Raw genomic sequence first — 12,509 nt, 5'->3', positions numbered from 1 at the left:
CTAGAACTGTGTATTCCTGAAATATCATTTAATCACTTTAAAAAGGCAGTTGATTTCAGATCTTAAGAATGTAAACTGACAATCGGAATGTTTTGTCATACCAGATAGCAAGGAAGGCATCAGAGACTGCTGACACTGTTTTACCCCATCCACTGGACCCCAAAGAGACCACCGAGAACCCAACACACCAAAATGCAAAAGCAAAGGTTTATGGTTTATTCAGCTTAAGCTCTGGCTCTCAGACCTCACCAACTCAACGGATCCATGCTGAGAGCCCAGAGTAAGGGAGAGTGGAGCCTTCTATAGGTTTAGACAAAAGGGGGGGGGGAGATACCGAAGATACATTTTGGCTGGTTCAAGGAGCCCACGCCGCCAACATAATTTTAAACCGATTGGATGTATAAGATGCAGCCCTGGAAGTTTCTTATTGGTAGGTGCTATTCTCAGGGCTGTGGAATATGCTGACTGTTACCTGTGGGGCCAGGAGTCTCCGTTTTTACCTTATAGGGCAGTTTTTATGCTCGGGCTTGGTTAATCTATAGTTTCCTGGAACGGGGGGAATAGCAGGTGGGAGTCAGGGCATGCCAGGGTGTGTTTAGGCATGTCTAAAGCAGCAGCCAACATTTTACAGAAGCTAAAAGAGCAATTAGTGGGGGTCTGGGGGGATTGGGGGTAGCAGGTGAATGAAGAGGGTCTCAGGGTTCTACAACACTGGATCAGAAACTATGCAGAAAGAAACTGGAGAGAATTCCAAATGACAAAGAAAAAAATATAAATAAAAGCAAAATAACAGAAATGGATTAAATCATATGAAACATGTTTAAAGTGATGAGTTTATAGTGAGACTAAAAAGAAATAACAAGTCACCTTTGATAACAGAAAACCAAATCATTGTTCTGAAAATTAGAATGTGAAGGTGATACAGTGGGAGGGTTTTGTTTGTTTTAATTAGCTTACAAAGTAGCAGATTTCCTCCTGTCCTTTTTCATTTTTTTTAAATTTTTCATTGAATTTGTGTACTTCATATATAAAATCATCTTTATACCCCATTCCCCTTTGGCACCTTCCCATTGCCCCCCCCTTCTGGAATTCATGCATTCTGTCATTTGATGTATTAAGGCTTATTGTGTAAAGTTAGTATCCAAAATGTCCCCCAGTGTAAGTTCATCCACCAGGGTTTAGTCAGTCTATTTAGAGTCTCTCCCTTCAAGAAGATCAGCTCTTACCCAGCAGTAATCAGCTGCCAATAATTCTTCGACCAAGATTGGAGCTTGCTGTCCATTTCCACAGTTCTATGCTGGGTTTTTGTCTGCCTAAGTTTGCATTGGTCTTGTGCCTGCTGACACTGTTGCTGTAGGTTTGTATGAGAAGGGTCCCAGGTGCTTGTAGGACTATTTCTGTATGGTCATGCACCTCCTCCATGGCTCTTACAAACTTTCCACCCCCTCTTCCTCAATGGTCCCTGAGCCCTGGGTAGGGAGCCCTCAATATAGGAGTCCTGTCCAAGGACCCACACTCTGCTGACTTAATTCTCTGTGTTTTGGCTATTTGTGGCCTTTTGTGTTCCTGGCCCTCTGTTGCATGAGGGAGCTTCACTGATGAGAACTGAAAGATGCATTAGTGTTCTCCTCATTCCTTGTTCTATGTTCCATTCCATGAGTCTTAGGTTTAGCGGTCGCATCCTAGGTGTGCCACTGAGGCTTGGGCAATTCACAGAGAATCTCTATGTGTGACCAGTGGTATAACTCTGTAATAATCTCAGTCCATTGATAATAGAAGCTACTTTGATGGGTGGTGACTGGGATACTTGTTTATAAGGCTTTGGTGCTAGGATCCACAAATGAGGGAGAACATATGTCTTCCATTTTTCTGAGTCTGTGTCACTTCACTTAGTATACAGTTTCTAGGTCCATCCATTTATCTATAAATTTCATTATTACATCTTTCTTTACTACTGAGTAGAACTCCATTGTGTAAATGTACCACATTTTCATTAACCACTCATCAGTTGAAGGGCACTTAGGTTGCTTCCATCTCTTAGCTCTTGTGAAAAGAGCAGCAACAAACATGGATGTACAAGTATCTCTACAACAGGATGAGTCCTTTGGGTATATGCCAAGGAGTGGTACAACTGAGTCATATGGTAGGTTTATTTTTAGTTTCTTAAGAGTTCTCCACACTGCTTTCATCAGGGATTGCACAAGTTTGCAATCCCACCAGCAGTGAATGAGCATTCCCCTTTCTCCACATTCTCACCAGCATCTGGTATCACTTGGTCTCTTGATCTTAGCCAGTCTGACTGGGTTAAGATGAAATCTTAAGGTGGTTTTAATTTGCATTTCCCTCATTACTAACGATGTTGAACACTTTTTGAGATGTTTCTTAGCCATCTTTATTTCTTCCTTTGAGAACTCTCTGTTTAGGTCTTTAGCCCATCTTTTAATTGGGTCATTTCATTTCTCACTTCTTTGTTTTTTGAGTTCTTTATATATTCTGGATGTTAAACCTCTGTTAGGTGTGTCACTGGTAAAGATTTTTTTCCCACTCTTTGGGTTTTCTCTTCACTTTCTTGATTTGTTTTTTCTGTACAGAAGTTTTTTAGTTAAATGAGGTCCCATTTGTTGATTGTTGACCTTAATTCCTGAACACCTGGTGCCTGATTTAGAAAGTCCTTTCCTATACCTATATCTTGTAGGTTACTGCCAATGTTTTTGTCTAATAGTTTCAGAGTTTCCAGTTTCACATTAAGGTCTTTGATTCATTTGGAGTTGATGTTTGTACAGGATGAAAGATAAGGGTTTTGATCTTCAATGATGTTCCATTGATCTATGTGTCTATTTTTGTGCCAGTAACATGCTGTTTTTAAGACTATAGCTCTGTAGTATACTTTGAGATCTGATATAGTAATCCCCCAGGGTTGCTCTTTGTGCTCAGGGTTGGTTTGGCTATCTGGGGTCTTCTGTTCTTCCATACAAATTTAAGGATTTTTTTCCCTAATTTTGTGAAGTATGTCATGGGGATTTTGATTGGGATTGCATTGAATCTATATATTGCTTTTGGTACGATGGTTATTTTTACAATATTAGTTCTTTCAATCCATGAGCATGGGAGGTCTTTCCATTTTCTGGTGTCTTCCTCAATCTCCTTCTTTAAAGATTTAAAAATTTTGTTGGAGAGATCTTTGATGTCTTTGGTCAGGTTTATTCCAAGATATTTTTTGAAACTATTGTGAATGGGAGGGTTTCCCTGTACTCTTTCTCCAACTGCTTTTTATTGGTACATAGAAAGGCTACTGATTTTTGTAGTTTAAGTTTGTAACCTGCCACTTTACTGAACATGTTGATCAGTTCTAGTTTTCTGGTGGAACTTTTGAGATCTCTTAGGTATAGTATCATATAATCTGCAAGTAGGGATAATTTGACTTCTTCTTTTCCAATTAGTACTCCTTTAATTCCCTTCTCTTGTCTTATCACTCTAGCAAGCATTTCAAGCATTATGTTGAAAAGGAGTGGAGATAGTGGATATCCCTGTCTGGTTCCTGATTTTAATGGGAATGCTTCCAGGTTTTTTTGTTTTTAAAAAAAGATTTTCTTTTTAATTAAAAAAGGGAGGGACTAGAGAGATGGCTTAGTGGTTAAGAGCACTGGCTGCTCTTGTAGAGGACCCAGGTTTGATTCTCAGTGCACACAGCAGTTAACAACCATTGATAACTCCAATTCCAAGAGATCCAACAGCCTGTTCTGACCTGTGTGGGTTTGCATGCATCGGTGGTGCACTTACATACATGCAGATAAAACAAACACATAAAATAAAAATAAAATAAAAGTTTAAAAATTTTTTAAAGTTTTTTAATGAAAGCTAAGGTTACATCTTCAGAGGGGGGAATGTTAGAGTAGCAAAAAGCCCCATAAAAAATAAAGAAAGAAAGAGTACATGAAGCTGTTCAGGAAAAAGTGATAAAAAGTGATGGGGAGATATGGGAGGAGTTGGAGAGGAGGGAGTGGGCATGGATTTGATTAAAACACCTTATATTCATTATGAAATTCTCGATAATTTTTTTAAGTTAAACAGAAAAAAAAGCAAAAAAAAAGTTTTTGGTTTAAAATACAAACACCTAAAGCAACAGGGACACTGCCCTCAGTGTCAGGAGAACCCCAGCTTCTTTTTCCATTTAGAATGATTTTGGGTTTGTTGTATATAGTTTTAATTATGTTGAAGTATGTTCCCTCCAGTCAATTCCCATTAGAACTTTTATCATGAGTGGATGCTGCACTTTGTCAAAAGCCTTTTCTGCATCTATTGAGATGATGATATGGCTTTTGTCTTTGAGTCCATTTGGTGTTTATTGACTTGCATATACTGAACCATCCCTACATCTCAGTATACATCATAGTGAATGATCTTTTTGATGTACATCTGTATGCAGTTTGCAAGTATTTTGTTGAGAATTTTTGCATCTATGTTCATTAAGGATATGGGTCTATCATTTTCTTTTTCGGTTGTGCTTTACCTAGTTTTTGTAGTAGAGTAATTCTGGCTTCATAGAAGGAATTGGGAGTTCTCCCTCTGCTTCTATCATTTTGAATAATCTAAGTAGTATTGGTTGGAGGTCTTCTTTAAATCTTTGGTAGAATTCTGATGTAAATCCATCTGGACCTGGGCCTCTTTCAGTTGGGGGGTTGTGTACTACTGTTTTGATTTCCTTATATGTTATGGGTCTGTTTAATCTGTTGATCTCTTGTTGGTTTAACTTTGGTGGTTCTCATGGTTTTAGATATCCATCTATTTCTTCTAGGTTCTCAAATTTAATAGAGTTTAGGTTTTTAAAGTATTCCCTTATAATGTTCTGGATCTTTTTGGTGTCCGTAATGATGTTTCCCCTTTCATCTCTGATTTTGTTGATTTGGATTTGCTTTTTCTTTCTTTTTGGTTATTGGGGCTAAGGGTCTGTATGTCTTGTTTAGCTTTTCAAAGAACCAGCTCTTAGATTCATTGATTCTTTGTCTCCCAGTTAGGAGGTTGGGTTTCAGCTGATTTGGGGAAGCTCACCACCATGCAGAGGCCAAATCCAGGCACTCTCAGGCGGTCTGCTGAGGTCTCAGTCCCTACACCAGACAGAGGCTCTCCTTGTATCTTTTTTATACAAACTTAGTTTGGGTCAATCCTGCCCCCCACCCTTCCTCACCACCATTTCTGTGTCCCCAATTCCCAGTTAAGCTGTTCTACTCCAAATAATCCCCTTTCTGTTTCCATATCCTGTGTGTTCTAGTACCCTTCACAACCCTCTCCCTTAAAGCCTCTTTTTTCCTCCTCTCATGTCTACCTTTCTAGTTTCATGGCCTCTAAACACATTCACAACCATATAAATATGCATTTATAAAAATCAGAAGCTAGGATCAGAACATGAGAGACAACGTGCTGTGATTGTCTTTCTGGGCCTGGGTTCCTCACTTAATAAAATATTCTCCAGTTTCAACTATTTTCCTACAAATTGCATTTTCTCTACAGCTGGACGAAATTCCATTTCCTTCAAATTTCATTCTTATTTGCATACAGCTGAATAAAATTCCATTGTGTATATGTACTATACTGGTCGATCCAAGAGCTGATCAAGTTGGTTTAATTACATGAAACACAACATACACACATGAAAACATGTAAAAGTTAGATTGTGAGATACGAATAAAATCAATGGATTGAGTCACTTTCATTATCCTGGGTATCAGATTGTACAACTGTTTTACAAGATGGTAAGTTCAAGAACACAGCAAAGAAACTCCAACACGGGATCTCTTTATATTATTTAGCATAACTAACTACATGCCGTCTACAATTATCACCAAATAAAGGCTTCAACTTAAAATTCTTCAGTCTGAGTATCTACATAGATCTTATAACATTGAATATATTCTTGATGTGGAAATATTCTTATGAACAGTTCACCAAATGAATAAGTACAAATGAGGGAACAGTTCCTACAGGCCTCCATGCAAATGCTGCCTCCTCATTTGCATCTGCACTCAGCCTACAGGGGGAGTAGCAGGAAGACAGATTTGGGGTTCCTTACAAATTTAGCATTCCTTTACTAAAATTATACCATTTATTTTAGTCAAATCTTGAGCTTGTTTTCCACTAAAATAAACATTTCAAAACTAGATGGCGGCGCATCATGATGAGTGTGGTGGTTTGAATGAGAAATGTTCCCCATAGGCTCAAGTACTTCAACACGTAGCTAGTTGGTGGCACTGTTTGCGGAGGGTCCTTTAGGACATGTGGCAAAGCTGGAGGAAGCACATCACTAGGGATGGATTTTGAGAGTTCATAACTTTGCCCCACTTCCAGCTCTCACTCTTACGCTGCTTCCTGTGTGTGCTTGAAGATGTGAGCTCTTAGTTTTCACCTCTTGGCACTATGCCAGTTGCTTGCTGCCACGCCTGCCTGTCATCCCTCTGAAACTGCAAGCCCAAATAAACTCTTCCTTCTATAAATAACCTTAGTGATGGTGTTTTATCACAGACAGAAAAGTAACTAACACAATGAGTAACAAGCATCATGTCAGTGACTGAGGAGGATGTTGCTGCTACTCACTGGGATAGCTATGAAGATCATGATGATGATGGTGATGATGGTGAGTGTGATGATGATGGTGGTGATGTAGCTCTGGTGCTAAATGATTCTAATGTTCTCTTTGTACTTTAACTTTCCATAACACACCTGGGAGAGAGGAGCATGATTCACAGAGCAAGTATAAGCCAAGACTAATTGTTCCTTTAGAGAGAACCACATTCCCTAGTGTCACTCTATCCCAAGAGATGTCCTGCACATGCATGTGTAAAGAGAACCCCAGTTCCCCAATCATGATGACTCATTTTTCATAAGTGTGCCAGGCCCTTTGAGTAAATATAGCACTACATATAAATCTATACTATACGCTTCTAGAATTTGATCATTGTTGAAGCCAAAGGCATCCCCCAACATTTCTGAGAGGCTGGTTTTCATTTTCCCTCAACACAGGTATTTACTTCCACACTTAAATAATGTTTTAAGAAAAACCTGTCTTCCTTGGAGTCGTCAATTTTTATGCATAATGTTTAACTGCACATTTGTTCTCTCTCTGCTCTAAATGCTTTGTTCTATATGTGCTATGTTCTCATTAACAGCAATCCTGAGCCTCTGCAGGCTTGGTAAATCCAGAGGTCATAACAGTAATAGCTTGCAGGAAACAAGTGGCTCATGGTTGCAATTTTACATTATTGGAAGACTACGGTAGTGAAAGTTTAAACCCAGGCTGTGTAGGCTTTCCTACAAAGGGTTACTAATTCTCACTGTAGTCAGCGAATGTGGTCCAGTCCACTTTGTAAGATACATCAAAGTGGTTTAATCTATGAAAATGGTTGTTTGGGGTAAATTTTCTCTATTTCTTTTTTGTTTCTAGTAGCAGAGGCTGAGTCAAGGGGGATGTTTAGGATTTCCTTAATCATTTTGATCAAGAAAAGAATTGATCTTTAGTAATAAATGAACTAATAGTTAAAAGATCAGAGATGCGTGTAATACTTATTAATATAAAGGTAAATTCACTGCCAGTAATAATTTAACATAACAACCTTATTCAGCAATACATATTTTCTTGTCCTCAGACCACAACCTAAGGAATTGTTTTGTTTTGTTTTGTTTTTGAGAGAGGGTCTCCCTGCAGCCTGGAACTTGCTATGTGGACCAGAGATCTCCTCAGAGATCCACCTGCTGCTGCCTCCTGGATGCTGGGATTAAAAGCATGTGCCACAATACCCAACTAATCAAAGGATTTTAAGACTTGTTCTTACATCTGAAAAAAAAAATACTGCCAGATACACTTATTAAAGGAATCTAATGAGGCAATAAATTTAAATCAAGTACAAAATGCTTGTTCTTTAAAAATCATATATTTGGGGCCAGAAAGATGGCTCAACAGTTAAGAGCACTAATTGCTCTTGCAGAGGACCCAGGTTCGATTCCCACCACCCACATACATGATGGCTAAAATCCATCCATAATTACAGCTCCAGGGAATTTGACACCTTCTGACTTCTGCAGGCACCACATGACACAGGTGCACTTACGCACATGCAGGTAATACACTCATACATAATAAAAATAATAAAATTTTTTAAAGTTTTTAAAAATTCATATATTTATAGACATGTAAATTACAAAGATAGAACAACCTTTCCTATCAATATTATATTTCAAATAATAAGAAACTTGTTTTCATATGTTTTGTGGAATATTTTTCCTTTTTTGACATTTTTCCTTCTTTTTATCTGAAAATAAATACATGTATGGCACCTTTGATTTTTAAAATGTAGTGAAGTCCAGAAGTGGCGGCACACTCCTTTAATCCCAGCACTTAAAAAGAAGAGGCAGGCAGATCTCTCAAGCCCAGTCCACATAGTGAGTTCCAGGCCAGCCAGGGCTCCACAGTAAGACCCTGTCTAAAAACAATGCAATGAAATTTGTAATAAGATCCTTCATATATCCCTAAATTTTTCATCAATTGATTTTAATAAATGATGATAGCAAATTGATACACAAAGTGAAGTCAAAACAAAACAGTGTAGTTTAGCGGGCGACAAAACAGACTAGGAATCAGAAGTCCTATGATTTATTCCTAGCTCTGTCTCTTAGGATCTGGGTTATCTCGGGTAACTTCTGGAACTTTTAGAGTTTCGGTTTTCTGAAGAATGGCAACCTGTGACTCAGCACTCCTGCTTTCTGCGTACTACGCACATGCTAAGATGTCCAGGACAAAGCCTGCTTCAGTCACTCATTTCCTAGAGGCAAGTGTGCACTCTAGAGCTTCACATGAAAGCAAAGGATGGAACGAATAAGCCAGGGAGAGCAGAGGAAAGTTTGACTCCACGTCTGTCATAAGCAGCTGTCCTTAGCAAGTTGTCAGCTTGCTCGGGAGTCCTGCTCTACACGTGTTTAAACTGATACTTTTAGGACTTACAACATTGGTCTCAAATATACAAGCCACAGGGCATTCTACAAATGTTAGTGATTATCAGGAAGCAAAAAGGTAAGAATTTAAGTGTTTGAGGAAAAAATTGTAACCTCTCTTGCAAAGATGATGTGTATGGGTGGACACTGTATCCAGCAACAAGGATGAATGCTCCTAAGACACATGTCTGTAATTCGATATTTGCTGCTGGGAATATGACAGTACTACATTTTGATATTATGTTCTAAAAATAATAATGTCCATAAACTACTGTTTATGGAGCATATACTGAAGATAATACTATGTGCCTCACAGATCAGTTAAACCAGAATGTACGGATAGAACCCATGCATGAATACTTTCTAAATGCTCCAGAGGGTGATCATACAGTGCAGGCAGCATTGGTAACTGCAGTTCTGGGAACCACATTTAGACTTCAAGTCTTTGAATCAGTGAGTTGACGGAATAAAAACTCACATTCTCTTAGAAAAAGCTGTTAAACGAGCTTTATTTTTTACCTACTTGTTTTTGTTTTACGAGACAGAGTATCGCCCTACAGGCCAAGCTGTCCTGGTTCTCCTGACAAGCCTCCTGTCTCAGAATCCTGAAGGCTAGGATTATAGATGTGAGCCTACATTGCCCAAATTTTGATATAATATTTGTAAAGATGAATTATCTTTGATATTTCCATTATCAATGTTAAATTTATGTTATTGATTTCTGTGTCTCTCTGATATAGAACTTAACTTGTTCCCCAACACGAGGTGCTACTACCATGTCACCTTGGCAGGGCATCTATATCAGATAGTCATATGTTCATAAACTGGATAATTAGAAATTGCATAGCTGTCATGGAAATTCCACTATTTTTCCTGAGACAGGGTCTCATTATACAGTGCTAGCTGATCAAGAACTCAACAGGTAGACCAGGCTGACCTTGAACTCACAGATATCCACCAGCCTCTGCCTCGAAAGAGCTGGGATTAAAAGCATGTGCCACCTTGCCTGACTGAAAATCCACTTTTGAAGCAAGTTTCATTTCCAGATATAAGTATGAAAAATATCCTATATTAGTTACAGAATGGAGGCGTCAGCATCTATAGAGACACTGATGAAATACAGATTGTTGGCCTCCAAAATAGACTTTTATTTCATGCCCTTAGGATAAAATCTGAAAATTTGCCTGTGTAAGAAAGTTATTTGAATGTGATGATGCTGGCCCAGAGCCACAGGAATGGGGCATTTGTGAAACAGGTGAGAAATACAAACCTTCACCTGGTCCTCTTATCTTCAAGATTTCTGAAATGCTTACAGGCTGCTCCTCGTGTCAGCAAACAGCAACTGTGAGGGGAAGATGCATCTGCCATAACCAGGGTAGCTCAGCAGGTGTCAAATGCATAAACCAGCTTCCCCAAGCATAACAAGGGCAACATCTCACCAGCTCCCTCTCTCCCATCCCACAGGCCTCCCAACCAGACACAATGACTACAGAAAACCAATCCACAGTGACAGAGTTCATTCTCAAGGGGTTAACTAAGAGGCCAGAGCTGCAGCTGCTCCTCTTCCTCCTCTTCCTGGGGATCTACCTGGTTACCATGGTGGGGAACCTGGGCATGATCACCTTGATTTCTCTCAACACACAGCTCCACACCCCCATGTACTTCTTCCTCAGCAACTTGTCATTCGTGGATCTCTGCTACTCCTCTGCCATTACCCCTAAGATGCTCATCAACTTTGTGTCCCAAGAAAACCGCATCTCCTATGTGGGATGCATGACTCAGCTCTACTTCTTCCTTCTTTTCGTCATTGCTGAGTGCTACATGCTCACAGTGATGGCCTATGACCGCTATGTGGCCATCTGCCAACCCTTGCTTTACAACATCATCATGTCTCTTGTACTCTGCTCCCTGCTGGTGGCTCTGGTCTATGCCATGGGGTTCATTGGCTCAACAATAGAGACTGGACTCATGTTAAAACTGCACTATTGTGAGGCCCTCATCAGCCATTACTTCTGTGACATCCTCCCCCTCATGAAGCTCTCCTGCTCTAGCACCTATGATGTGGATATGACTGTATTTTTTTTAGCTGGATTCAACATTGTAGTCACCAGTTTAACAGTCCTGGTTTCCTATGCATTCATCCTGTCCAGCATCCTTCGCATCAGCTCCTCTGAGGGCAGGTCCAAAGCCTTCAGCACCTGCAGCTCCCACTTTGCAGCTGTGGGGTTGTTCTACGGATCCACTGCATTCATGTACTTAAAGCCTTCCACGGCTAGTTCCCTGGCCCAGGAGAATGTGGCTTCTGTGTTCTACACCACAGTGATCCCCATGCTCAACCCCCTGATCTACAGCCTGAGAAACAAGGAGGTGAAGGCTGCCCTGGACAGAACACTGAGCAGAAAACTCTTGATGTAATTATTGGCCTTCTTTCTCCATGTTCTTACATGGAGTGGTAAGTGGTACAGACACCTTTGTGACACCCTCTCAAGGCCTCTCACTTCTCTCCATAGCTGGGTGCATGCCTTATCCACTTCTTTCCCCTTCCTTCCCTCCATCCGCACTCTCATTTCTATCTGTTACTACTCATTTTCAGAGTCGTCTTTCTTTCGGTTGGAATTCATTTCCTCCTTCGTGAGTCCTGGGTTTAACAGTTACTGTCTTTATTTTAACTTAAACTAAGTATCAGCAGAGATATTGAGTCATCCATGGCCTTACTACTTTCAATATGGAAATTGTTAATTCAGCTTGACATTTTTTGCATTAGATCAACACATCAGAATGAAGATTTTTTAAAAGTAACAAAAACGTGATATCTGGTCCCTTTCTCATCTAGACTTCTTCTTTTCCCTTCTCTCAACTTACTCCTCCCCAAGAATATCAATAGGATATTTTACATGCTATCCCTTATAACCGTTAAGGTTTGAATACGAAATGTCTTCATAAGTTTATGTACTGGGGGTTTAGTAGGCAGCTGCAAGCTTTGAAGACATGATTGTGTCATGAAAGCTCTGACTTCATGAATGAATTAATCTATTGATGGATGCTGATGGTATTAGCACCTGTGAAGGAGTAACAGAAGGACATCTGCTAAATCTAAAAAACCCAAAGTACTAACAACTATTCCATGTCAAACTCAACAGGCCAATTGTAGAAGTGTAGCTAACACTGAAAATAGTTTCATGTGCTAATAGTGGGTGAGCTCATGCTAAGATGTGAAAGCTTTACAAAGTTTCTGGCATTGTGAATTCTCCATAGCTATAAAACTCAGCTAGTAGTACCAAGCCTGGTGGCGCATGCTTTTAATCTCAGAACTCAGGAGGCAGTAGTAGGTGATTCTCTGTGAGTTCAAAGCCAGCCTGGTTCACAGAAGGAGTTCTAGGTCAGCTGGGGCTATAAGAAGACCCTGTCTTAAAAAAAGGAGGGGGGAGGCTGGAGAAATGACTCAACAGTTAAGAACACTGGCTGCTCTTGCAGAGGACCTAGGTTCAGTTCCCAGCACCCACATGGCAGCTACAACCACCTGTAGCTCC

General features: G+C 39.9%; 1 protein-coding gene across 1 annotated transcript; it reads left to right on the top strand.

The window, feature by feature from the left end:
* Window positions 1–10,461: 10,461 nt before the first annotated feature.
* Window positions 10,462–11,394, top strand: LOC103735877 (olfactory receptor 151). The gene has a single exon (XM_008835272.1). The coding sequence runs from the start codon at window positions 10,462–10,464 to the stop codon at window positions 11,392–11,394; it is 933 nt and encodes a 310-aa protein (XP_008833494.1).
* The last annotated feature ends 1,115 nt before the right edge of the window (window positions 11,395–12,509 follow it).

Source organism: Nannospalax galili, unplaced genomic scaffold, assembly GCF_000622305.1.
Source record: "Nannospalax galili isolate Female #2095 unplaced genomic scaffold, S.galili_v1.0 scaffold690, whole genome shotgun sequence".
Lineage (NCBI taxonomy): Eukaryota > Metazoa > Chordata > Mammalia > Rodentia > Spalacidae > Nannospalax > Nannospalax galili.
The sequence above is the reverse complement of the archived record's forward strand: the minus strand, read 5'-3'. Positions and strand labels throughout refer to the sequence as shown.